Below are 23,952 nucleotides of genomic sequence, written 5' to 3' on the forward strand. Positions count from 1 at the left end.
GATTGAAGAGAAAGCATATTTTGTATTGATGATGTAGTTTTGAATTTTAAAATTAGAGAAAATTCAATTGCCACTTTTCTAAGGGAGGTTAAAATTGTTGTCAAAAAATGAAGTTTTGATAACTTTTATATATATATAGTGCTATTAAAATATATAAAAGAAATGGATGCTGTGCGTACCTTTAAATATTAAAACACAGTGCTTAATAAGCTAATGCATGTGATTTATTACAGACTTGTGATTAGAATTGCCTTGGATTGAACAGAAAGCACATTTTGCATTTCATTAGAGTTTTAAAGAGAAAATTCAATTGTTTGGGATATTACTGTCATGAATCACTATATTTATATCTGCATCACACAATTCATACATTAATTTTTCTCTTAATTTTCCTTCATTCAGACACAACACATACACTCTGGCATTCATTTTTTCGTGCTAACATCATAAATAACAAAAATTAAAATCTAAAATGGTCACCAAGTCTTGATACTTCCTTTTCCTTTATAAATCATATATGTCATTGCTGTAAATAAAAGGGGAGGTAATAGGGTATAGCAGAGCCATCCAAAGAACAAGTCCTATTACAAAACTGGCGATGAGCTTGTGACGTGTCTCTGTGTTAGGGTGGGCCATGACTTCACGGAAGGCTGGGAAACCCATGTGATTACAGAACGCATGTACCACCACTGGGGCGATGAAATGTCCTACAATTAAGTCAGCAGTATTGTACAGGTGAGAATTTGTGATACACCATGAAAAACATGATTAACATGAAAGCCAGACTTCCTTACCACACTTATTTAAAGACATCATAGGCAAAAGAATACTGTACCTGTTCTTAGGAATAAGAATGCAGAGTAGGCACCAAATAATGTTGTGTAACAGAGCTGGAACACTGAAATAGTAAATATTCTGTCAAATGTTTTGTAATAGAGCTGGATACTTTAAAATGAACATTTTGTTCTTGAACATTTACACATGTATGTACAACAATTTCACAAAGTGAACAAGAGCACAACATAGGAATCAGTGACTGAAGAAAAACAACAAGAAGATTAAATCTGACAGAATAATAAGTTCTTTTTACATTCAAAACAATCAAGATGTAAATTTGACTTACATGATTGTTTAAATGCCTCTGATAGGGCTTGTCTCCCTTGTATAACTTTCTCAATCATGTGATGAAAATGTGCTGCAAAAAAAAAATTGCTATAAATTTTTAATCAAAATCGGGAATCACCTTTTTAATCTTAAAAAGAATTGCAAGATTTTAAATGAAAAGCAACATGTTTTCAAACATACATGTATATCTGGTTCATAATTGTTTATGGTAAATTTGAAAACTATAAAAACCAAGAATAATGATGAGGATAAACAAATTTCAAATTCCTTAGAGTTTTCTCTCATTGTTGGCTGAACACTCATTTTTCTCACTTTGTCTTTTGTAAGTTACCAATAAATATTTTTTAGGTGCTTTAAGTGCTATGGGACAATTTCAATCTGTACCTGTATTGCTAGAACACTCAGCAACATGAAGAACATAATGATTATTGAACTTATATATTCATACAGATTTTATGTGTAAGATATTGCCCCATGAAGTTGGTACTTGGTAGTATTACAGAGGGAAAACAGTGTTTCATGATGGTTGACCCTGCAAAGGGGAATAACTTTTGTAAATGTGAAAGTCGTCTATTGTCCAGTTTAATTTGTAAAACTGGCCCCTGAAGCCCATTATGTACACTCAACACAATATAGCTATCCAAGTCAGTAGTTTAACATTTAAAGTGAGTTTTCTTACCTACACCAAAGAACAGTGGACATAAGAAGACAGACATTCCACTCCCAAAGCATGGGACTAACAGAGGCAACATACAGGCTCTATAGATCATCTCCTCAGATATCGGGGCCTAGAAAAAATAACAGAGGCAACATACATCGGGAGCCTAGAAAAAAAACAGAGGCAACATACAGGCTTTATTATATACAGTCAAAAGCAAAATATAGAAAACAGTCCTTTACAGTCAATAGAAATATGGATAATCATGTATGGTGCATTAGAGGCAACTAATTTTTGTATCGGGGCCTAAAAAAAAATCCTATATTCAATAGAAATATATTACTGTGAAAACATTAATTTTCATAGGGATTTAATTTTTATTGATTTCGAGGTATGGAGAGACCCACGAATTCATGACGACCACGAAATGTAAAATTTCATATGCATTATTACTCAACACTTCTCCAATCACAAAATCAAATCTCAACATATCAATAATTTTTATCTTAAACCTTAAAAATTTGCACCCACGAAAACATGTGATTTTACAGTATGTGGTACCAGTAGACTAACCAAATTTCAAGATAGTGAATATACATGTACCATAAGAATGTATTGTTTCGTTTTAGAAAAACACTCCATCTGTACAATTTTTGTAGATATTTTATTACATCCAGTAGTTTTCTAATAGATAATTAGTATTAGTAACTTACAACTATGTGGTTTCTTATCCAGATAAGGTTTTTCAAACTATTGGTCCAGTATCTTGGTTCTGAAATGGAACAATTTCAAGATTTGTTTACGCTGGATTTCAAATTAACTGAATTCAATGAATACAACTCTCTTTTTACATTAATATTCAAACATTCAGCAGTTTATTAGTTTCCTTAGTAAAGGAATAAAGACTTCTACCTAAATATATTCTAAATACACCATCTACATAGTGAAGTGTTAAGGGTCCCAAGAAGAGAACCTAGGAAAATAAAAGAAAACATTGGTTATAAGGATTCTTAAAATCAGCTTATGGTACTAAACAATAAAACGTTATTGACTTAATCTGTAAAGTATAATACATGTATATAGGCATGCATAGAAAAACTACCATTTTCATGAAGAAGCCTAAAATAAGCTCTCTATGTGTATATTTGTGTATTCTTCTTTATGCGAGACTTGCAAATGGGTGGTACCCTATATATTATGGAATTTATTTGTTTTGATCTCAGCACGAATAGGTTTGTGCTAAAATCTATAAGGAATTTATGTTCATTTGTGTGTTATATTTTATTTATAGGCCCTTGTAATTGTGAATTCAACAACAGTTTTTCACTTATTAGGAAATTTTATTGAATATTTTATCACAAAAAAATAAACATTTATAATGAATAAAATGGATCTTTTACTTAAATAACTCTGAATTATAAATCAGAGAATATATCAAGTATAATAAAGTTTTAGCCATGTTTCCTTAAAAATGTCATTAAGATTTACTTTCATAAATGAAAATTTTATTCCCAAATTAAATTCATGGAAAAGATAAAATCACAATTTTTATTTTACATAATTGTACTCCAGCTGTTACTATATAAAATTTTCATAAAAAGATTTATTGTAACAAGAGATGTTTGTAAAACACTTATGCCCCCTCTCCCAAATTGGAATTTTTCTAGGTCCAACAGGACATAACTCTGTCAAAAATGGCGCGATTGTATCCAAAACAGAACTTGACCTAGATATTTATCTGATAAATCTGTATACTAAATTTCATTTTAGTATGTGCAACCCCTGCAAAGAAAATGAATAGAAACTGCAAATAATTGGAATTTTTTCTAAGTCCAAGGGGCATATCTCTGCCAAAAATGGAACAATCGTACCCAAAACAGAACTTGACCTAGATATTCATCTGATAAATCTGAATATTAAATATCATTTCAGTATGTGCAACGGTTGCGAAAAAAAATGAATGGAAACTGCAAATAATTGGAATTTTTCTAAGTCCAATGGCCAAAACTCTGTCAAAAATGTGGCGATCCTACCCCAAACAAAACTTGACCTAATTGTTTATCTGATAAATCTGTATACTGAATATCATTTCAGTATAAGCAACGGTTGCGAAGAAAATGAATGGAAACTGCAAATAATTGGAATTTTTCTAAGTCCAAGGGGCATAACTCTGTCAAAAATGATGTGATCATACCCAAACAAAACTTCACCTAGATTTTATATGCTGTAAAGCAACACTTCAAAGCAAAGGATACAATGTTTATATGTAATATATGTCATAATTGAATTTATTTATACCAAATTTCATTTCAGTATGTGCGTATTCCTAACCACGGTTGTGAAAAAAATAACAATGAGAAAAGAAGGCTAAACAAAACTGTAGAAGGAGTAGCATTTTAAAGGAATTTCACACATTTCTATTTTTAGTAACAATGGCAACACTTTCATCAAAATACCGAACTACTCTATATATCAGTACACTTGTGTGCCAAGTTATATTGCAAAGACCAAAACTGTAGGAGGAGTAGCGTTTTAAAGGAATTTCACAGGAAATTCTTTTTTTAGTAACCATGGCAACACCGTTCATCGAAATCAAAATCTGATGCACTATTCTATGTATAATAGTGTAGACTACTTGTATGCCAAGTTATATTGAAATCAGATCAAAATTATAGGAGGATGATTTTAGGAATTTAGAAAATTCTATTTTTAACCATGACAACACCATTCAAATCAAAAAGGATACAATGTGTGTATATGTCAAAATATATAAAGGAATTTCACAAAAAAATTCTATTTTTAGTAACCATGACAACATCGTTCAACAGATGCACTTTTGTGCCAAGTTAATTTAGCATTTAAAGGAGTAACCATTATGCGATAATTATCTTTGTTTCTACTTGTGTGCCAAGTTATATTGAAATAGATCAAAACTGTAGGAGGAGTAGCATTTTAAAGGAATTTTACAGAAAATTCTATTTTTAGTAACCATGACAACACCGGTAATCGAAATGAAAATCCGATGCACTGTTTTATGTATCTTTGTATAGTCTACTTTTGTGCCAAGTTATATTGAAATCAGATCAAAACTGTAGGAGGAGTAGCATTTTAAAGGAATTTCACAGAAAATTCTATTTTTAGTAACCATGGCAACACCGGTCATGAAATAAAAATCCGATGCCTATTTTATGTACCTTTGTGTAGTCTACTTGTGTAGTTAAAAAATCAGACCAAAAGTGTAGCGTTTTGAAAAATGTCAGAGTGAACCAGTAGAGCTAAAAATAAAGTGTACATGTCAGAGTGAACGGTGATAAAACTTGTACTGCTTTTCATTATTTTATACACAAGAAATAAAATATATTAAAAATTAAATTCTTCACCTATAATTTCATTAAAAAAAAAAGGGGAAGGTTTTATGAGAGCATCCCTTTAAGTATTACTAACATACATTAAGGTCATTTGCTTAAGTACACAAATATGATAAATATTGGCAAAAGGATTCTGGATTTGTTGCTCACATATTAAAAAAAATTTCAGCGAGTTACACTTCTAATGACAATTTCAGCTAAAATGAGTGGCAAGTAGAGCACAGATCTTACATTTTCTGAATCTGAAGATGTTCCAAAGCATTGCAGGAGAATTGGAATAACCACACAAATGACGGATACACTGGTAAAGCGCCGTTTAATGGTGTCTGGATGGTCCCTGCAAGGCAGAATTAAATAGTGTTGTCAAATCGGTTGAAAATCAGAATCGATTAATCGGCAGCATCGGTTGACTTTAACCAACTGATTATCGGCCAATAATCGAATTGGTAACTATTTGTATAAAATAGGCACTAAATTTCATGTAAAATGTAGAATTTAATATGAATTTATTATAATGTAAGTTAAGGTGTATTGTAAAGATTAAAATTCTAAATACAGTATGCAGTTTGATTGATAATTGTAAAAATATCATTACTATCTTGCAATTTATTTTATACGGTCAAGCAAAGTCTTACTTATCTGGAAGGAAACCAACTTCTCATTTTAAACCAGCTGATTTTAAGTATGTTATGATGGTAAATGACAACACTTGGATAATCTTAATTTATATGGAAGATATAATGATATTGATGACAAGAGCTTTTTCCTTGAGATAAAAGTGAGAAAACAGTAAAAATATATGTGCTGTATTATACCTATTATAATCGACTGTTAAAATCTCAAATCAATTGTCTAAAATCGACAGCCTTTCCGACCGATTATCGATTATAAATCGATCATCGTGACAACACTAGAATTAAATTTATTCAAGGATACCACAGAACAACTAAATAACTTTGTACCAAAATTATTTTCACATCACAAAATATTCAGTCAAAGACCAACAATATACAGTCTACCTGAAAGTTTAAAATTTTACTACATTTAAGTCTAGCAACAAAAATTCCAGGCCATACATTATTTACCAGACCAAGCTGATTCCTTAATGTCAAAGACATATCTTATAATACAGAGATTTGGAAGTGATATTTTTTAATGTCAATCAGAAATCTCTATTTCTAAAAACCAAACTCTACCAAAAAAAATTCACTTTTTATTTGTGAGTCTTAACTCTGTATTCTATTAACTTTTCTTTCACCAAGTAAAAATATGGCCATGCAGGGACCAATGTAGGTCCCTAATAAATGCATGAATCTGTTTGGACTAATTTTGTATTCATTGTCTGAACCTTTAGCTACATCACTGGGTAATCGATGGGTTTGCCGAAATTATGTTTGCTCTGAGTGGTTTCACCTCCAGTTTACCTTCAATCTATAAGGAAAGATTTCAAATTTTTGCACATGTGGATTTTGGCAGATTGCTTTAATACACTAATTACAAGTATTCTATATTTATGGTTCTTGCATTCTTGCATGCATGGTAATATTGCAACATTTTTCATTAATCTAAAGCAATCCATCTACACACACACACACACACACACACACACACAAAAACCTAATACCTATTTGATTGCATTTTTAATAAACAAAATCTTCTTTGTTCAAAATTTCAGAAAAAATAGAAATTGTTGGAATAAAATTAAGACAATTAAACTAAATTTATTTATAAACACATTTAAACTAAGATGAATCGTGACAGTAGTGTAATTTCCTTGTGTTCATGTTTTTTGAAAAAAAAGTCTTTAATATATTGTTATAACAAAGGGAATTAATTCCTTAGTATTGATTAACAACTTATTATTTAATTCACTTTAAGTGTTCATTAATTGAATTAATCTAAGCATGACAACTGATCAATTGGACTTTAATTTGCTTAAGTAATAAACATCAAGTACATTCTATGTTTGGGGTCAAAGGCTGGTAAAGGTCTCGAAGGGTGTAACTGATGTCACTAAGTTACACTATCAAAACTTCGAGTTAATGCATATCGTCTCAAATAGGTTCTGCCAGCTAGTCACATGTCACACCTCCCCGTGGTGGCCCTGGAAATGCTTTCAGTAGCTGAGTGACAGTGGCAAAAGGCGAGTCTCCAGTGCCTTTAAATAGCTGGAACCTGTGACTAAGGGAAGGAAAACCCCAACAGAAAACCACCGGTCCTCCGGGTTCAGGGGGTTGTGCGCAGGATTAGCAACTACCATGTAAAACAACAAACGCTACAGAAACGCAAGCAAGATTTGATCAAGACATCTCAAATTCTGGAGGAGAAAATTCTCCAAAAGGAAGACGAAGGACGCCACGTGGTGAAAGACAGAGACAGAAGGAAACTACAAGGCCGAAAACCCTTCTCGGACCCAGAATTATCAATGTAGGAACTTGGAATGTAAGAACCATGTACGAAGCAGGCAAAACAGCGCAAATTGCAGCAGAGATGAGAAACTACAATCTTACACTGCTTGGCATAAGTGAGACAAGATGGATTCAATCAGGACAGTGCAGACTTACTACAGATGAATTACTCCTCTATTCCGGGCATGAAGAAGAAAATTCACTGCATTCTCAAGAAGTGGCAATCATGCTATCCAAAACAGCAAGGGAAGCATTAATAGGTTGGGAAGCACATGGCCCAAGGATTATAAAGGCATCATTTAAAACAAAACATAAACGGATTAACACAAATGTTATACAATGCTATGCTCCTACAAATGATGCATAGGAAGAGGCAAAGGATGAGTTCTACAACAGACTCCAAAGCGTTATTGACACTTGTAGAGAAAGAGATGTTACCATCATGATGGGAGACCTTAATGCCAAAATTGGAAATGATAACACCAGATATAGTGAGATCATGGGACAACATGGACTAGGCCAAATGAATGAAAATGTGAAAGGTTAGCAAACTTATGTGTATTCAACAAACTGGTCATTGGTGGCACTCTATTTCAGCTCAAAAGAATCCACAAAGCCACCTGGGTATCACCAGACCAGAAAACTGAAAAGCAGATAGACCATATATGGATCAATAAAAAGTTTAGAAGATCTTTGCAGGATACCAGAGTCAAACGAGAAGCAGATGTGGCCTCAGATCACCATCTACTGACAGGCAGCAGCAAACTGAAGCTCAAAAAAATGAAAACAGAAGGAAACTCTCAGAGAATCAGATATAACACCAGGTTTCTCCAAGATACTCAAATCTTATAAGAGTACAAGACTGCGGTGAAAAACAAATACCAAGCCCTACAAGAAATAGGTGAACTAACAACAGTTGAAGAGCATTGGAAAGGGATAAAAGAAACCATCACAACAAGCTGCCATGAAATACTTGGAGTGAAAAGGTACCATCATAAAGACTGGATTACAAATGACACGATTAAAAAAGTACAGGAAAGATAAGAAGGCTGTGGTCAATTCAAGCAGAACAAGAGCTGAAAAAACAAAAGCACAAAAAGAGTATGCAGAGGCCAACAAGAGAACAAAACAAAGTATTAAAGCTGACAAAAGAAGATACATCGAGGAACTGGCAACAGAAGCAGAACAAGCTGCAAAAGCAGGAAATATGAAAGATCTGTTTGACATAACAAAGAAGCTAGCTGGGAAGCAAAGTAAACAAGACAGGCCAGTGAAAGACAAGACAGGGAAACAACTAGAAGGGGAAGAAGAACAAAGAAGGAGATGGAAAGAACATTTTGAAGAACTGTTGAATAGGCCAGTTCCATCCAACCCTCCTAACAATACACCAGCAGATGAAGACCTAGACATAGACTTGGGACCTCCTACTAAGGAGGAAATCAAAATAGCCCTAAAACATCTGAGGAATGGCAAGTCAGCAGGGCCTGATAACGTCCCGGCAGAAGCACTTAAAGAAGATTTTGACAACTCAGCCAACATACTCCATCCACTTTTTCTGAAAATATGGGAGACAGAAACAATCCCAGAAGAATGAAAAGAAGGATACCTAATCAAGCTGCCAAAAAAAGGAGACCTTAGCAACTGTGCCAACTATAGAGGAATAACACTGTTGGATGTTCCTGGGAAGGTATTCAACAGGATCATACTAAACAGGATGAAAGAAGAAGTGGATGATAAGTTACGTGACCAACAAGCTGGCTTTCGTAAAAATAGATCTTGTACGGACCAGATAGCAACGTTACGTATAATCATCGAGCAATGTGCAGAATGGAACTCCTCACTCTACATAGGCTTCATAGATTACGAGAAAGCCTTTGACAGTGTTGACAAGGAGACAATATGGAAACTTCTGCGACATTATGGAGTTCCTTGTAAACTGGTGAATATCATTCGCAACTCATATGAACACCTGATATGCAGGGTCATACATAGAGGACAACTGACAGAACCATTTGAAGTAAAAACAGGAGTTCGACAAGGATGCCTTTTGTCACCCTTTCTGTTTCTTCTTGCAATAGACTGGATAATGAAATCATCCACAGACAATAGAAGAAATGGATTACAGTGAACACCATGGTCACAGCTAGATGACCTCGACTTTGCGGATGACCTGGCGCTCCTATCACATACTCAGGCACAAATGCAGGAGAAAATAACAACAGTGACAGAAACATCAGCACAGATAGGACTCAACATCAACATCACAAAAACAAAGATCCTAAGAGCAAACACATCATCACATGCTCCATTATAAAGAAGGTCAGGAAATAGAGGAAGTTGAACATTTCACCTACCTTGGCAGCATAGTGGACCAACAAGGAAGAAAAGAAGCTGACATAAAGACAAGAATAGGAAAGGCAAGAGTAGCATTTCTGCAACTTGGAAACATCTGGAAGTCCAGGGGAATAACAACATGCACCAAAGTTAGGATTTTTAACACCAATGTCAAAGCAATGCTTCTCTATGGTTCCGAGACATGGAGGATGACTGTTGCCACATTAAACAGGATACAGACATTTGTCAACTCTTGTCTGAGACGCATCCTCCAGATTAGATGGCCCCACAAAATAAGTAACACCAATCTGTGGCAAAGAATCAACCAAGCCCCTACAGAAACAGAAATAATACAGAGAAGGTGGAGGTGGATAGGGCATACTCTATGCAAGCCACATAAGAACACCACAAGGCAAGCCCTATCCTGGAACCCCCAAGGAAAACGTAAGAGAGGGAGGCCAAAGAACACCTGACGGAGAGACTTGGAGGCAGACATCAAGAGAATGGGGAAGAACTGGAAGGAGGTAGAAAATATTGCCCAGGATAGAGGGGCCTGGAGGAATCTTGTTAGCAGCCTATGCCCCAAAAGGGGTAGCAGGCATAAGTAAGTAAGTAACATTCTATGTTTGATGAAAACCACATGGGGTTGAACCCATTCAGGGTGAACTAGTTAGAATAATTAAACTGTGTCTCGGGACAAGCCCTCACCAAAGTTAGAATACGTATTTAAAAATCTTCAATTTACAATGTAGTGTAACTCATGTTGTTTGTCGCGGAAAGTGGGGTGCCCTAAAAGATTACGACAAATATTTCTTTCTCGTTTCTAAAGAAATGGGCGTGTCGTTATGTTATAATTGACAGTCAAAGCATGACTCAGAACGTTTCATCCAAATAGAAAATTTTACCACTTCAATGCGCTTAATTGTAGCCCCTTCACAATAACTGCGGTATTACTCTTTGCAGGGCAAAATAATAATGTTTGGCGAAGTTTTTGTTGAGAGATAATTAATTGACGTATATTTAACAATTACTTTTACGTCATATTTCACCAAACTATATCATTTTGCCCTGCAAAAGAGCAGTACCGCAGTTACTGTGAAACAGCCTATATTGTAAATTATCCACGTAGGCCTATTTTTCAAAGTGAGCTGCCAAAGGAGACTGCGAAAATTGCTGGGGAAATAATATTTCCATCCATAGTGTTGTATGTGTGTGTGTGGGGGGGGGGGGGGGTGGGGGTGGGGGGGTACTGCCGTTTTGTGATGAAAGACTTTTTTAAAGCATTTTTCTCCTTTGGTAAAATGAAACCAACCATTGTCAACATTTTGGGACAGGAGTGCATCACACCTGATTAAAATTAAAGAACTCTAAATTACCTGCTTTTGTTCTTATCATCAACCCAGACATAAAGACTTCCAACATAAATAACTGCAATAAACAAACATATCAAAACCGCCAACCCTTTATCCAATTCGAATATCATGGGCGCCATAGTAAAAAAAAAAATCCAAGGTTTTACTAAAAGAGGGTGAGTGGATTTACCCAAAAGGACCCAAAAGGAAATCAAAATGACTAAAATTAATATATTATGATACATTAAAAATGAATAAGTTGAATTAAATTATGAATATTCATATTATATAAGTTTACCTAAAAGTTGGCAAAAACATACATTTATATTGTTTCAACTTTTCTTAAAGAAATAACATACGACTTTTATAACACATCAAACACTAAATCTGATCAGCCCACCCCAAACACACACTTTCCCCTCAAAAAATAGTTTTAGTTTTAATAAAATATGAAAGTGTTTATTTTATATCCATTTATTCTCTTTATTTGAAGTCCTTTTGGGTCGTTCTTAAGTTCCTTTTGGGTTCTTTTGGGTAAATCGATCCAAAAGGAAATCAAAAGGACTCAAATTAATATATTATGATACAATGAAAATTAATTACTTGAATTAAATTATGAATATTATATTATAAGTTTATCTTAAAGTTGGCAAAAACATACATTTATATTGTTGCAACTTTTCTGAAAGAAATAACATACGACTTTTATTACACATCAAACACTAGATCTGGTCAGATATGCTTTGATTTCTTTTAGCTGAAATTAAGGGGGGACCTATGTCGTTCTACGTCAAAGCAGCGTTATGTGACGTCACAATAGCGACGTTTGTTTTTTACCTGTTGACTTTTGCAACTGTGATATAGGCATTACATTGCTAATAATCAATAACGTACACAATTTACAAAAAGAAAATTTATTCATAACAGTTTTATTTGATTTATGGAGTTTGTTAATATTAGAATTCTCTTCCTTTGGTTGATAATTCATAGCAATTTCAGTTGTGAAGAAATACCTCGATGATATGCTGATATATAAGGGCAAAAAGATAAAATAAAATTCAGCAAAGAAAGCGGCTTAAATTATGGAAATATGTTTGATTTTGTTACCCATTAATTGTGTTTTCTGGATAAAACTAAGAGAAAAAATTCAGAAATGTACTTGTATCTATATTTGCTTAACGATTTATAGTACATGTAGAATTTATTGTACAAAGTCATTCCTAGGTGTTGGTTGTCGACGGGGAAATGCAGGGGGGGGGGGGGAGAGAAACAGAACGATCGGTATGAAGAAGATAAGAATTTAGTTTCTAATCAAAACATATATATGACTTGTTTTTCGTAAAATAGTTTTATATTCAGATGTTTGTCGGTGTTTACTTACCTTCTTAAGTGCAGAAAAGTCAATATTTACGACACAAGAGTGCGAAAATAAAAGAAAACATCATATTTCTCGTTTATTTTATCATAAAGGTATACTTTTTTCTTTGTTAAAATAAAGAGATGAATCATTTCTATTAAAAATATGAATTACAACATTTTCACACAAAGACTTTTAAAGATATTACCTGTTACGCATGTTGGAATTTTAAAAAATACGACAAGAAAAAGGGGGAATACTTACATTGTGCTCCAAAATATTTTTTCATGCGAGATGAATTACAATGAATTAGCCTTCATTTGAAAAATACAAGTCATATAAATTAAATAATGTTGAATTTGAATGTGTTTTGACATTTTTGGTTGTTTTTAGCGCATATTTGGGGTAGAACAATAATGTCTAAAAATAATCTATTTTTAGCATTTCACATTGTTTTTGCACGTGCTCCTGTGTAAAAAAAGCATATAAAGGTATTGTTTTTAATACCTGAAAATTAAGAGCAAGTGGTCAGGAAAGAAATGTCAAAGTTTTGAAAATTTCACACAAAGACTTTTCCGACATACATGTAGGTCCCCCCTTAACAAAGTATTATTTTATTTCTCCTTCTGTTTTACCATATCTTACTATATGATATTCGATAAGTAAAGAAATAAGTTTTATTTTATCACATGTTCTAGGCATATGGTATCAAGGATGGGGTGGGGGTGGGGGGGGGGACCTCCCGTCCCTACCCCCCCCCCCTCCAAACACACACTTTTCCTTCAACACACTAGTTTTAGTTTTAATAAAACATGAAAGTGTTTATTATATATCCATTTATTTTCCTTTTTCAAGTCCTTTTGGGTCGTTCTTTATTTCCTTTTGGGTCCTTTTGGGTTATTTTGGGTAAATCGACGCACCGACCGAAACTGAAAGTAGAAAAGATGGAGGTAGCTCCCTCAGGTGAGTCAGTTCTGTTTAAGTCAATGTACACTGCATTTTGTATTATTGATTTACCGAAGCTAGATTTTTTTATTTTTAGTATCAAATAGTGGTATCCTAGAACTCAAAGTTATGCATAAAAAAAGCAATTATTATTTTTATACATTATAACAGTTTGTAAGTTACACGTTGTTTTCATCACAAGGGCTTGCTCCTAGTCCCAGGGTGAAAAAGAGAGAATTCAAAACATAAGTCTCTGCCACACTTCAAGCGGTTTATGGTCGTATTTGCTATCCTCTATTAGCATTGATTAGCAGATTTAGTTGATGTGATATGAATTCTATTTTTAACAAAATAGAATTGGTCCCATTTAACAGGTCCAGCACAATCTCTTGATTTAAAGCTGTAACTTAGCTTGAAATAGCTGTATAGCTTCATTAAGCTCACTAAATCTATTTATATGCAGTTTTTCTACAAATGTTTTTTGTTAGAAAAAGAGAAAAAGCAAGTATTTGACTTTTCATATATTGTACTGTAGGCTATCAAAAAAAGCAACCCAAAACAAAGATAGTTTTGTGGTAATAGCTGTGTTTGATCGCTGGTGGCCAGATAGCTCAGTTGGTAGAGCACCTGACCAGAGATTCAGGGGTTTGGGTTTGAATCCTGGTCTTACAGGTCTGCTGCATTTTCTCCTCTCCCATTACATTTGGTGCAGTGCCATGCCCTGATACTGACAGGTGAGAGGCCTGCCAGGGATGAACCTGGGTTGGGGTCTGTGAGGGACCAAAGACCTTTTAAGGAGGGAGGAATGTGGTGATCAGCCAGGTTCAATCGGCGGTAGTCAGATAGCTTAGTTGGTAGAGCACCTGTCCAGAGATTCAGGGGCCTGGGTCCACTGCATTTTCTCCTCTCCTGTTACAGTTCTTATATTGAAGCCTTTGAATACTTTTGAGCAAAAGATGAATTTCTGTTGTTTAAGGAATTGTACACTACCTTGTTTATGTTGAGGCAAGGATAAGAAAAATTGCTTCTCATTGTACTGAATAAATATGGTAACCAATCAATTAGTATCTTGTTGACAATATATGACCTCCATTATAATTTCATTCAAGAAGTTATGGTTTGGTTCACTAATCAATTGACCCAAAACATCTAGAACTTTGAGTACAAAGAGACATAATTTGCTGAGTAATTATTACATGCATTGTATTTAGAAGAGTACAAGTTTGAATACTATCACTTTACCATGTTTACCAAGGTTTTTATATATGCTGTATTCGATAGAAGTATTCGAATATATTCGAATATTCGATAAAATAAATACATTTTGCATTATTAAATATATATCTTCACTCTCCTGTCAAGCAGTATAGGTTTTATGCCATTTTTTTTAGAATAAGAACTCATATAAAGTTTAATTAGGGCCCCGCAAGGATTTGCGGGTGCCCTATAGTAATCACTCTGTCTGTCCGTCTGTTTGTCTGTCTGTCTGTCCGTCTGTCACTCTTCCGTCCACAAATTTTCTGTTTTTTTCTAATAACTTTTTTTATGGTTGCCCAATCAAGTTCAAATTTGGTATGATAGTTCAGTAGGCAGAAATACATATTTTGATGCTAAGTTTGATTCTCTGTGTCTTCTGGCTTGGAGCTGGGGTGGTGGGGTAGATTCCTTAACAAGAATGAAGCAACTTTTTTTATGGTTGCCCAATCAAGTTCAAATTTGGTATGGTAGTTCAGTAGGCAGAAAGACATATTTTGATGCTAAGTTTGTTTCTCTATGTCCCCTGGTTTGGAGCTGGGGTGGTGGGGTAGATTCCTTTACTTTATATAAGAATGCATTGGCAAAGAGAGATAACTGCTGAAGATGTTCCCATTGTAAACTGAATGCTGCTATGAGTCCCTTGGGATTAATTAGCTTTCCTCCTGAAGAAAATCCAGAGCATTATCTTTATCTGTCACATTAAGATGAATTACCGCAAATGAAGTTTGTTTTGAAGTTAAGTCAATTTGGAATGCTATGAACACTCTGAAATGTGGATTTTAAATGTAAATTTTTATATTAATTTATTTTTGTTAAATAGTTATGATTTCATTGAATTCTAAAAACAAGAAATAGATTAAAGAAGATTTTTTGATTTATTTTTTTTTTACTTTATGTTAATTCAAGAATATTATTAATTTTTAAGGTAGTTGTATAAAAACCCCATTCTATCATTAATACTGAAAAAGTTCTTATTGTAACTTTAGAAGAAAATGATTAGAGAGGTACAGTTAATCCCTTGGGATTAATTATCTAGCATGCTGCAGAAAATTTAGTAGGCTTTTCTTTATCTGTCACTTTAAGATTAATGAAAATCTTTGTCTGCAACTGCTGTTTGTTTGAAGTTATATTTGCATTCATTGAAGGCTGGCATTTTATATTTAAGATAAGCTTCATAATTGTGTAAATATACATTCAATGTTAAGTTTTTCTTTATTGCCTTATGTAAATACAAGGATATTATTTTCAGGTTTTTGAATATTCAGGAATTATCTTGAAATTTTAAGAATACAGTTGGTGTTGCTTATTCTTCGTACATTTTTTAATCATTCTGTAAGCTGCACCCTTATAATTCTACCCCATGGCGGGGCCCTTGCTGACTGGTCAGTTTTCTAGTTAGTAAATACTTCAAATTATCAAATCTCGTACATGTACATTCAAAATGTAAGGATTCATTTATTTATTTTTTTTTTTTGATAATTCAAAAGATTCTTTGTGTGTTTCAGATTAATTGATCTTATTACTAAAGTATGCATTGATAACTCCTACAAATATACCAAGCAGAACAATTATCTAACAGAGAAATATTAAAAGCAATTTATTTTGGCTAATTAATTTCTGATAATGATTTTGAATTATTGATATATAAACCGCTGCATTTCATTTCCGGAAATATGCATAGCATTTCCGACATTTTTTTATTTCATTTCCGACATTTTATGTTTTCATTTCCGACATAATTTTCTTTTCATTTCCGGAATTTACCTGTTCTAAGTAAAAGAAAACGGAATTTAAAAAGTATTTACAGGTATACCAAAATATTAATAAAAAATTGAAAAAAAAACATCCATACATAAATGCATACAAGTAGTACGAATTATAAGTCTAGGTAAAAGTGTTCAATGAGCATAAAACTTTTTCACTACATTCAATGTCCACTAAATTAAATGTCAGTGACAGCCCCATACAAGTTTATGTCCAAGTCACTGATAGATTTACAAAATATTGGATTTCAAAGACTCATTTATGATTTAATCCTTTAAATTTTTCATTATTAAAGTTATCAAATCTGTTAATATAGATACTACATATGTATTTGAAAAATGTCGGAAATGAAAACAAAAAAATGTCGGAAATGAAAACTAAAAAATGTCGGAAATGAAAAGTTGATAATTACCAAAAATTCCGGAAATGAAATGCAGCCATATAAACAAGGGATCCACGTGTTAACTGTAAAACTGTGTCCTTACAACAATACAAGCTGATTGTAAGTATTGGACACCATTATACCATTAATTAGTGATCAAATGAATAAATTACTCTAAGGTATTCAAAGAGGTCAGTGTCTTTTAATTTTGTACAAAGTTGATTCAATTTCTCATTGAACTTGTCAGGTTTTCCTCTCTTTTTAATGATTGCACACTTTAAAACGAATATTCGAATCATAAGTTTATATTCGAATATCAACTCATCGAATGAATATTCGAATATTCGTTGACATCCCTAATTAAAATGGCTATAAAATCAAGCTATTCTGAAGAGCTTATTAAAAAGATGTATAATATCTTTATCAAGAGGTTGTGCCAGACCTTTCGCAAATTCTTTGGTTGATACAGTGAAAACTGTGTAATCCAACACCTGTGTAATCCATCACTCTGTAAATTCTGTACTAAAATTTCTTTCTTTCTTTTCTTAATTTTAATGTTATTTTACACTTTTCAATCCGGCACACTGTCTATTCCGACACAAAATTTGTCTCCAAGTGCATGTCAGATTAGACAGGTTTCACTCTACAATATTTCTTGATAGCAAATACAATTGATTGTTGCTAATTCTTTGGTTGATACAATATGTCCTTGATAGCAAATATAATTGATTGTTAAATGCAAGGTTCTCCATTTGCCCAATCATGACAAGGAACACATGGCAGTTGTGACTGGTCAAATGGACTTGTTTACTCCTACATGGTTCCTGATCCCACCTCTGATGATTTTGGGTTCATGTTTACTCTGCACTCAATTGAGATGTTCCAATGGAATTTTTATCTTGATTGCTATAGTTACCCACATGTTTACTATCATATATAAAAACAGTAAATATCTTCATTAATAATTTGATCTTTGCAGACCAAACTTATTTCCTTATTGATAGAGTTCATTTTGAAATAATGTCTCATAAGTATATACTCATATGTACATATTTTTAATTGCAGAAGATTCTACTACAAAATGTTTTGGAGTCTTTCCAGTTACCTATCAGACTTGAGCTGAATCTTGAGAGTATGTTTTTATGTGCACATTAAAGCTTCAGGATTGAAGTATGAGGGCTGACAATTTTTTGTACTTGGTATGTATTACAGTATTTTGATGGAAAAGGAAAGCAGTTAGTGAAGGATAAAAAAAATTGATGACCTTCCTCTGACACAATTAAACAAGAGTCTCATGATAAATAGTATTCAGTAAGGGTTATAGTACGAGTAGCGCTCCATTCCTTAAAAGTAATGGAGCCAAGGCCATGAAGGGGACAAGGCCCATTACTTTTAAGAAATGCAGCACTACAAGTATATTATCCCACGTAAAATCTCCCTTTCTAAATGCTTGTATTTAATGTTTGTTAATATGTATTCTACTATGATTATTGCCAAGATCAAAGAAATGCTGTGGACATTATTCTCCAATAATTCACGAACGTCATCAAAAAATTATCAGATCAGAAATACGTATTAAACCTGTGCAGTTCAAATGTACATTTGACTTAAACATGAAATACTTATTTAGACCACATAGATGTGTCGTCTTTTGCAATTTAAACACTGTATATTGCAGAAAGTACCGGTAGCTGATGAATGTAGGTTTCTAAAGCCAAGCCGGACTGTTTCACGAACCTCCCTACATGATTTTAGTGATAAAGTGGTAAATAGGAAACTGATTTTGATATTGTATATTCAAAAAGATTAATCTAAATAAGGTTTAAACAGATTTATAATTAATAAACGGCTAATTTTAATGCAGGGAAAGCACAAATCATTTGCATTCTATTCACAGGTAAACAATCAAATTTACACTCTGGTGCCAAATGGAACAGTGTTATCACAGCATGGTGACCTAATTCGTTTCTATATAGAGAAACGATCAGTCGTATTTTAGAGCTGCTAGCACACATAGTAGAATATAGATAAAGTCCTTGTTGTCGTGAATGTTGCAGAATAACCTCCTTGGTCTCGAAATGTTGTTTTAAATATAAAAGCCTCGGCGTTCTCGGCTAACGCCTCAACTTTTATCTTTCAAACAACATTTCTCGACCTCGGAGGTTATTCTGCAACATTCACGAAAACGCGGATTTATTTCTTAAATAAAGAATATTTCTATGATACACTGTAATTACATTACATAAAAGTAAGTATTAGATTCAGATAAAGTAGAGAAAGTAAGGCGAGAAAAGTGTACTGACAGAAGTTAGTATAAGCCAATGTGTTTCAACAGCTTCGATAGCTCAGTGAAATGTGTACCCGACTCCAAAAGTTAGGATACTGTGTTTGATTCTCACCCTGGGCACAATAATTTTCTTTATGTGAAAATGAACTTGATAAAATTTTCTATTAGTTCTTTCCTCAGTTGAGGCACAGGAAAGAGAATACGAACATAACAAATTCCGTTTTCAATGTAATTTGCAACTCTCCATTCCTGAAAAATAATGGAGTGCTTAAACAAGAGCGATGTCACAGGTGGATTTTACAAAAATGAAATATTTAGTCTTCTCTTTCCTATTCAGCATACTGCCTGTACATGGAAACATTACAGGGTAAAAAAATACAATATCACATATATATATTACAATTTTTTTAAAATATTTAATGATACTTATACTGGACTATTGATTTGAATGCTTTGTCATTCTAAGAACAATAAAATTTATTGTTATGCATCACCTATCCTCTACTATTATCACTCTGTGTATAGTAATGGTTTGGGCTGTGGATATAGGCCTGGGTAGCTCACTCGATAGAGCACCTGACTTGTGATACAGGTGTCACAGGTTCGATTCCCAGTCTGGCCAAACATTTTCTCCTTTCCTGTTACATCTAGATAAAATGAATATCATGAAACCTTTATTTCTCTGAAAGGCACATTGTTGGAAATCCCTGGTTGGTCTCTCTTATATTGAGGTAAGAGAAGCTAGACTGACTGTGGGTTTCCGACGATATGAAAGGCACTACTTTACCCTTCTGAAAACTTCTCCTTGTAAAATTAAAGCTACTCACTAGGACTAATCCCTCATTAATATTCATTCATTTGATCATTATACTCAATTACAATCTTGAGTCACTCTGTGATGTAATGACATTAGCAATGTAACTATGATGTAAACAATTTCAACATGCAATATAAAAATCAAATTGAATTTGTAAAAAAATGACAAGCACACAATTTTTTTAAAAATACAGTTGAAATATTTTATTATTTTCTTCATGTCAGTGTTCAATGGAATGTCCCTATATAGTGTCTGAAACTATCTTAGTATATAGTTTTTAAAAAAAAGCTATTTCCCTCGGTGGCTTTGCCAACTCTCAGAAATAGTTTCCTACCTGGGGTTCATTTTATAACTGTAAAACGATGTACAGTATTGCTTATTGTTTTATGACAAAATATTTCTGAATAAATAATTTAATTACAATTTTATACAAATATGAAATTAACAGTTTGTCGTATGATTTCAATTTCAATATTTTCAATATAGTTTATCTCTCAAAAGAAGATAGTGAGAGCCAATGAAATAAGGTATAACATTTACTGACTAATTTTTTAGGTGTGTGTGTCATGGAGCCTGTGTGATATTGGCTTGAGTGAGCCAATTTTACCTGTGATGTGTCCAAACCAGTATGATAACCATGCCTGGCTTACTCGAGGGTTGGAGAAATGTGGAAACTCGCCAGAGAACTATCACTGTGTGATGGTCAAGTCTCCAGACCCTGAACCTCAGTATATGGAGTTTTGTCAAATACCAGTGTCTGTTCCCAAGGGTATGACTCATTCTCTAAAGAAAAGTTTTTTAACAAAAATGGTTCAGCAAATATGATAAAGAGGTATCAGTAAATCACTGTTTATAAAAGTATCTAATTAGTAACTTGTTAATTCTCTTTCAGGGAAATTTGTTATTTTCAACAAAGATAAAGGTATCTTTGACTCTATCACCTGTCCCATCGATAGATACCAGCCAACAGAGAGAACAACAAATCAAGCCATGGTTTTCCAGTGTGTGTCGGAGAAGTCTCGCTGTGACGCGGAGGGACAGGTGCGGTGTGACGACGGATCGGCAGAGATGGACCGTACGTGTCGATGTGACTACACAAATGGATACGTACTCGAAGCTGTAGCCAATGAAAACCCATATAATATCACCTGCATTCATCCTAAACGGATAATTTTGGAGTGTACTAGGTTTGATGATTGCCATGAGAACCAGACCCTGAGTATGACTTATCAGTGTGTAGATAAATGTCCGCTGGGACAGAGTCACCCCCCAGGGTCATCTCAGTGTAAACAAGGGTAAGTTAAAACTGAGTTCATTTGGGTTCAGCATACATCTCTCAACTTTGATGTTTTCAAAAATATTAAGGATTGATGAAAGAAAAATTTGCAAGAAGGAAAATAAGATATCCATACAATTTTATCAATACAACAGTCAAGTAATATAAAGCTTTATTATATACATGTACCTACTGTGTATCACAAAGTTTTACTGTTGAATTTACGTAATCACGTGACGTCGTGATCCGATTTTCCGGATCACCACACTGTGGTTTTCTGAATCCATATCACCACTCTCTGAAACTGATGACGTAGTACGCACGAACATGACATTATTTTTCTTGCACGTTAAAAAGTCCATTGTTAATATGCTTTATTTATTTGTTTTATGGATATACAATTGTATATTATAAAATTGATCGCTATAAAGTTTTATTTTGCTATATTTAGCTAGTTATAAGGGGGTATATAATAAATTTATCATTATAACAGTAACTTGATCCGAAGAGCCATATCAGGCATCGCATCCTGTTTGATCTGATGATCCGCGCCTGTCAACTCAACATGATACGACCCTTCGGATCAAGTTACTGTTATAATGATATATATGGATCATTTACTATTAAAACATGAACCTAAGAAGAACTTTTAGCATTCCAAATGGCTACCACCTTTCTCAATGACAGGTTCACCTTGCGTCTGAAGTCCCAATTGTTCTATATTGCTCAACTTTTGTAACAGTTTGAATTTGTTTCTTAGAAAGATGTTTGAAATTCTCATCTGCATACTAGGATATAATTTGTGCAAAGGAGAGTTACAAGACTCAAATTAGAATTAAATAATGAAGCATGATGTTGTAATAAAGCTATCTGAAAGCTGTTTTGCAATTTGCATTTTTTATGGACAATTTTGTTCATGGTATATACATGTATATGTGGTGAATACCATATTTTTTTTCCCAAACCTTATATTTTTTAGTTTAAGCTCTAGATAAAGGACGAGAAAAAAAAAACTTTTTGAAATTTATATAATTTTGAATTATCTTTCTTGAATTTCATATATAGTGAAAAAAATCATATACAATATGTCTAAGAGAACTGCAGATTTTAAATGAAGTAAAAGTTAAATGTCTGAAATATAATATATGTATTATGAAATGCATATTAAAAAAAGAAATGATGGCAATAGAGTATATTTTTTAAATTCAAAATGTACGAGGGCTGTTCGGAAATTATTGAGACAATTACATTTACTCCATAAAGGACGGAGATAATTTCATGAAAATTCATCAACATCTTAAAAAGAAAGACTAAAACACTTTAGTAAGTTTTCTAATTCTTACGATAATTACATAAGTTTCTGTGAAGTAATGAATGTACATATGTCTATTGACCCGGAGCAGCCTCGCTACGTCATTTAACGTTACGTTAGCCGTAGATTGTTTCTCATGTGAAACGATCGGGAAGCGTTTAATACTCTTCCTTCTTTGTTATTACATATATAACATTTCAAAAATCAAACATTCTCTTTTCTTAAACTATTCTTTAAAAATATATGCTGTTTCTACCCCAGTCAAGAATTTACTTTTATGGGAAAGGATGACTTAGAATCATGCAGTGCCAATTTATGCAACGCGGGTTAAATACCGTAACGATATCAATACTGTACGTAATAACTCATGGTCGTCCAGATCTTTTAATTTTACTCTAGTTAAATTAATTGTTTAAAAAATTGTATACCAATGAAATAACAAACCCTAACACATCATTTTTTTCTCGTTGTTATTGTTTTAGCAGGTCGTTCAATCTTGAAAAGAGTTCTACATTTCGCCACACATAATTTTAGGTATGATGGCTGCTCCGCCCTTGACGTCAAAATCCATTTTTTCGTTGTTAGCAGATTTCTCTACCGCGCTTAATTTTTTTATGATCTCCGCATTTCTGATCAAAATTCTATCAAATTTGCACAACATGAATTTGAACCAAAGCTGAAAAATTATACACTTAAACTGAATTATTTTCGCTTTCGTTATGGATCCACGAAGAGTTAGAATTTTGGGGTTACATATTTTCAATATCTGATTCCGCGACTGCTCCGGGTACCCCTACTATTGACACATTTATATACCATTGTAGAAAAAATATTGAATATTTTTAAAAAAAATTCTTTCCTATCAATTTTCAGTGTATGTCAAACGTATATGCCAATTTTCACTGAAAGACGTTCATTAGAAAGCAAAATATACACAATGTCTCAATAATTTTCGAACAACCCTCGTAGATAGCATGCAAGCTATAAAGTAAAAATTAGATATTCAACTACAAACAATATATTGTTGTGATTTATTTTCTTAGAATTTCAACCACTGCACCTGTTACAAGTTACCATTCCTCAACAAGCACACAACCATCTACATCAACCTTATCCGGTAAGAGCTGTCTTATTTTTGACAAAATTTGATTTGGTGAAAATTTGATTTCAAGCCCACCTCATGCTCAATGATGAGAGAGGTTATGTTATACTTCAGTGAAGTTGAGGGAGATAACCCAGGTATGTAACACCGTTGGCCTTGATGTAAACATCACATCCCAGGTTAAAGATTTTGGAGTAGATTTCTTTTT

At 33.4% G+C, this 23,952-nt stretch overlaps 2 protein-coding genes across 2 annotated transcripts in view; one reads left to right on the forward strand and one right to left on the reverse strand.

Annotated features, from left to right (window-relative positions):
* Window positions 1–404: 404 nt before the first annotated feature.
* LOC134235971 (CAAX prenyl protease 2-like) lies at window positions 405–11,391 on the reverse strand. Its single transcript, XM_062718151.1, has 8 exons — window positions 11,270–11,391; window positions 5,329–5,488; window positions 2,696–2,756; window positions 2,497–2,555; window positions 1,805–1,913; window positions 1,124–1,195; window positions 836–898; window positions 405–707 (listed from the first exon to the last, which is right to left on the reverse strand). Exons 1-8 carry the CDS (start codon window positions 11,383–11,385, stop codon window positions 505–507), a joined length of 843 nt encoding a protein of 280 aa, XP_062574135.1. The 5' UTR covers window positions 11,386–11,391; the 3' UTR covers window positions 405–504.
* A 2,128-nt stretch (window positions 11,392–13,519) lies between these two features.
* LOC134235973 (uncharacterized) overlaps window positions 13,520–23,952 on the forward strand; it is a 35,054-nt gene continuing 24,621 nt past the window's right edge. Inside the window, exons 1-5 of the mRNA XM_062718153.1 lie at window positions 13,520–13,569; window positions 18,019–18,149; window positions 20,610–20,823; window positions 20,947–21,349; window positions 23,686–23,759. Of these exons, the coding sequence (XP_062574137.1) occupies window positions 18,123–18,149; window positions 20,610–20,823; window positions 20,947–21,349; window positions 23,686–23,759 (718 nt within the window). The 5' untranslated portion in view covers window positions 13,520–13,569; window positions 18,019–18,122. The remainder of the gene's footprint in view (window positions 13,570–18,018; window positions 18,150–20,609; window positions 20,824–20,946; window positions 21,350–23,685; window positions 23,760–23,952) is intronic.

Source organism: Saccostrea cucullata, unplaced genomic scaffold (assembly GCF_032062105.1).
Source record: "Saccostrea cucullata isolate Sc308-1 unplaced genomic scaffold, CSIRO_AGI_Scuc_v1 ctg236, whole genome shotgun sequence".
NCBI classification, from domain to species: Eukaryota; Metazoa; Mollusca; class Bivalvia; order Ostreida; family Ostreidae; genus Saccostrea; species Saccostrea cuccullata.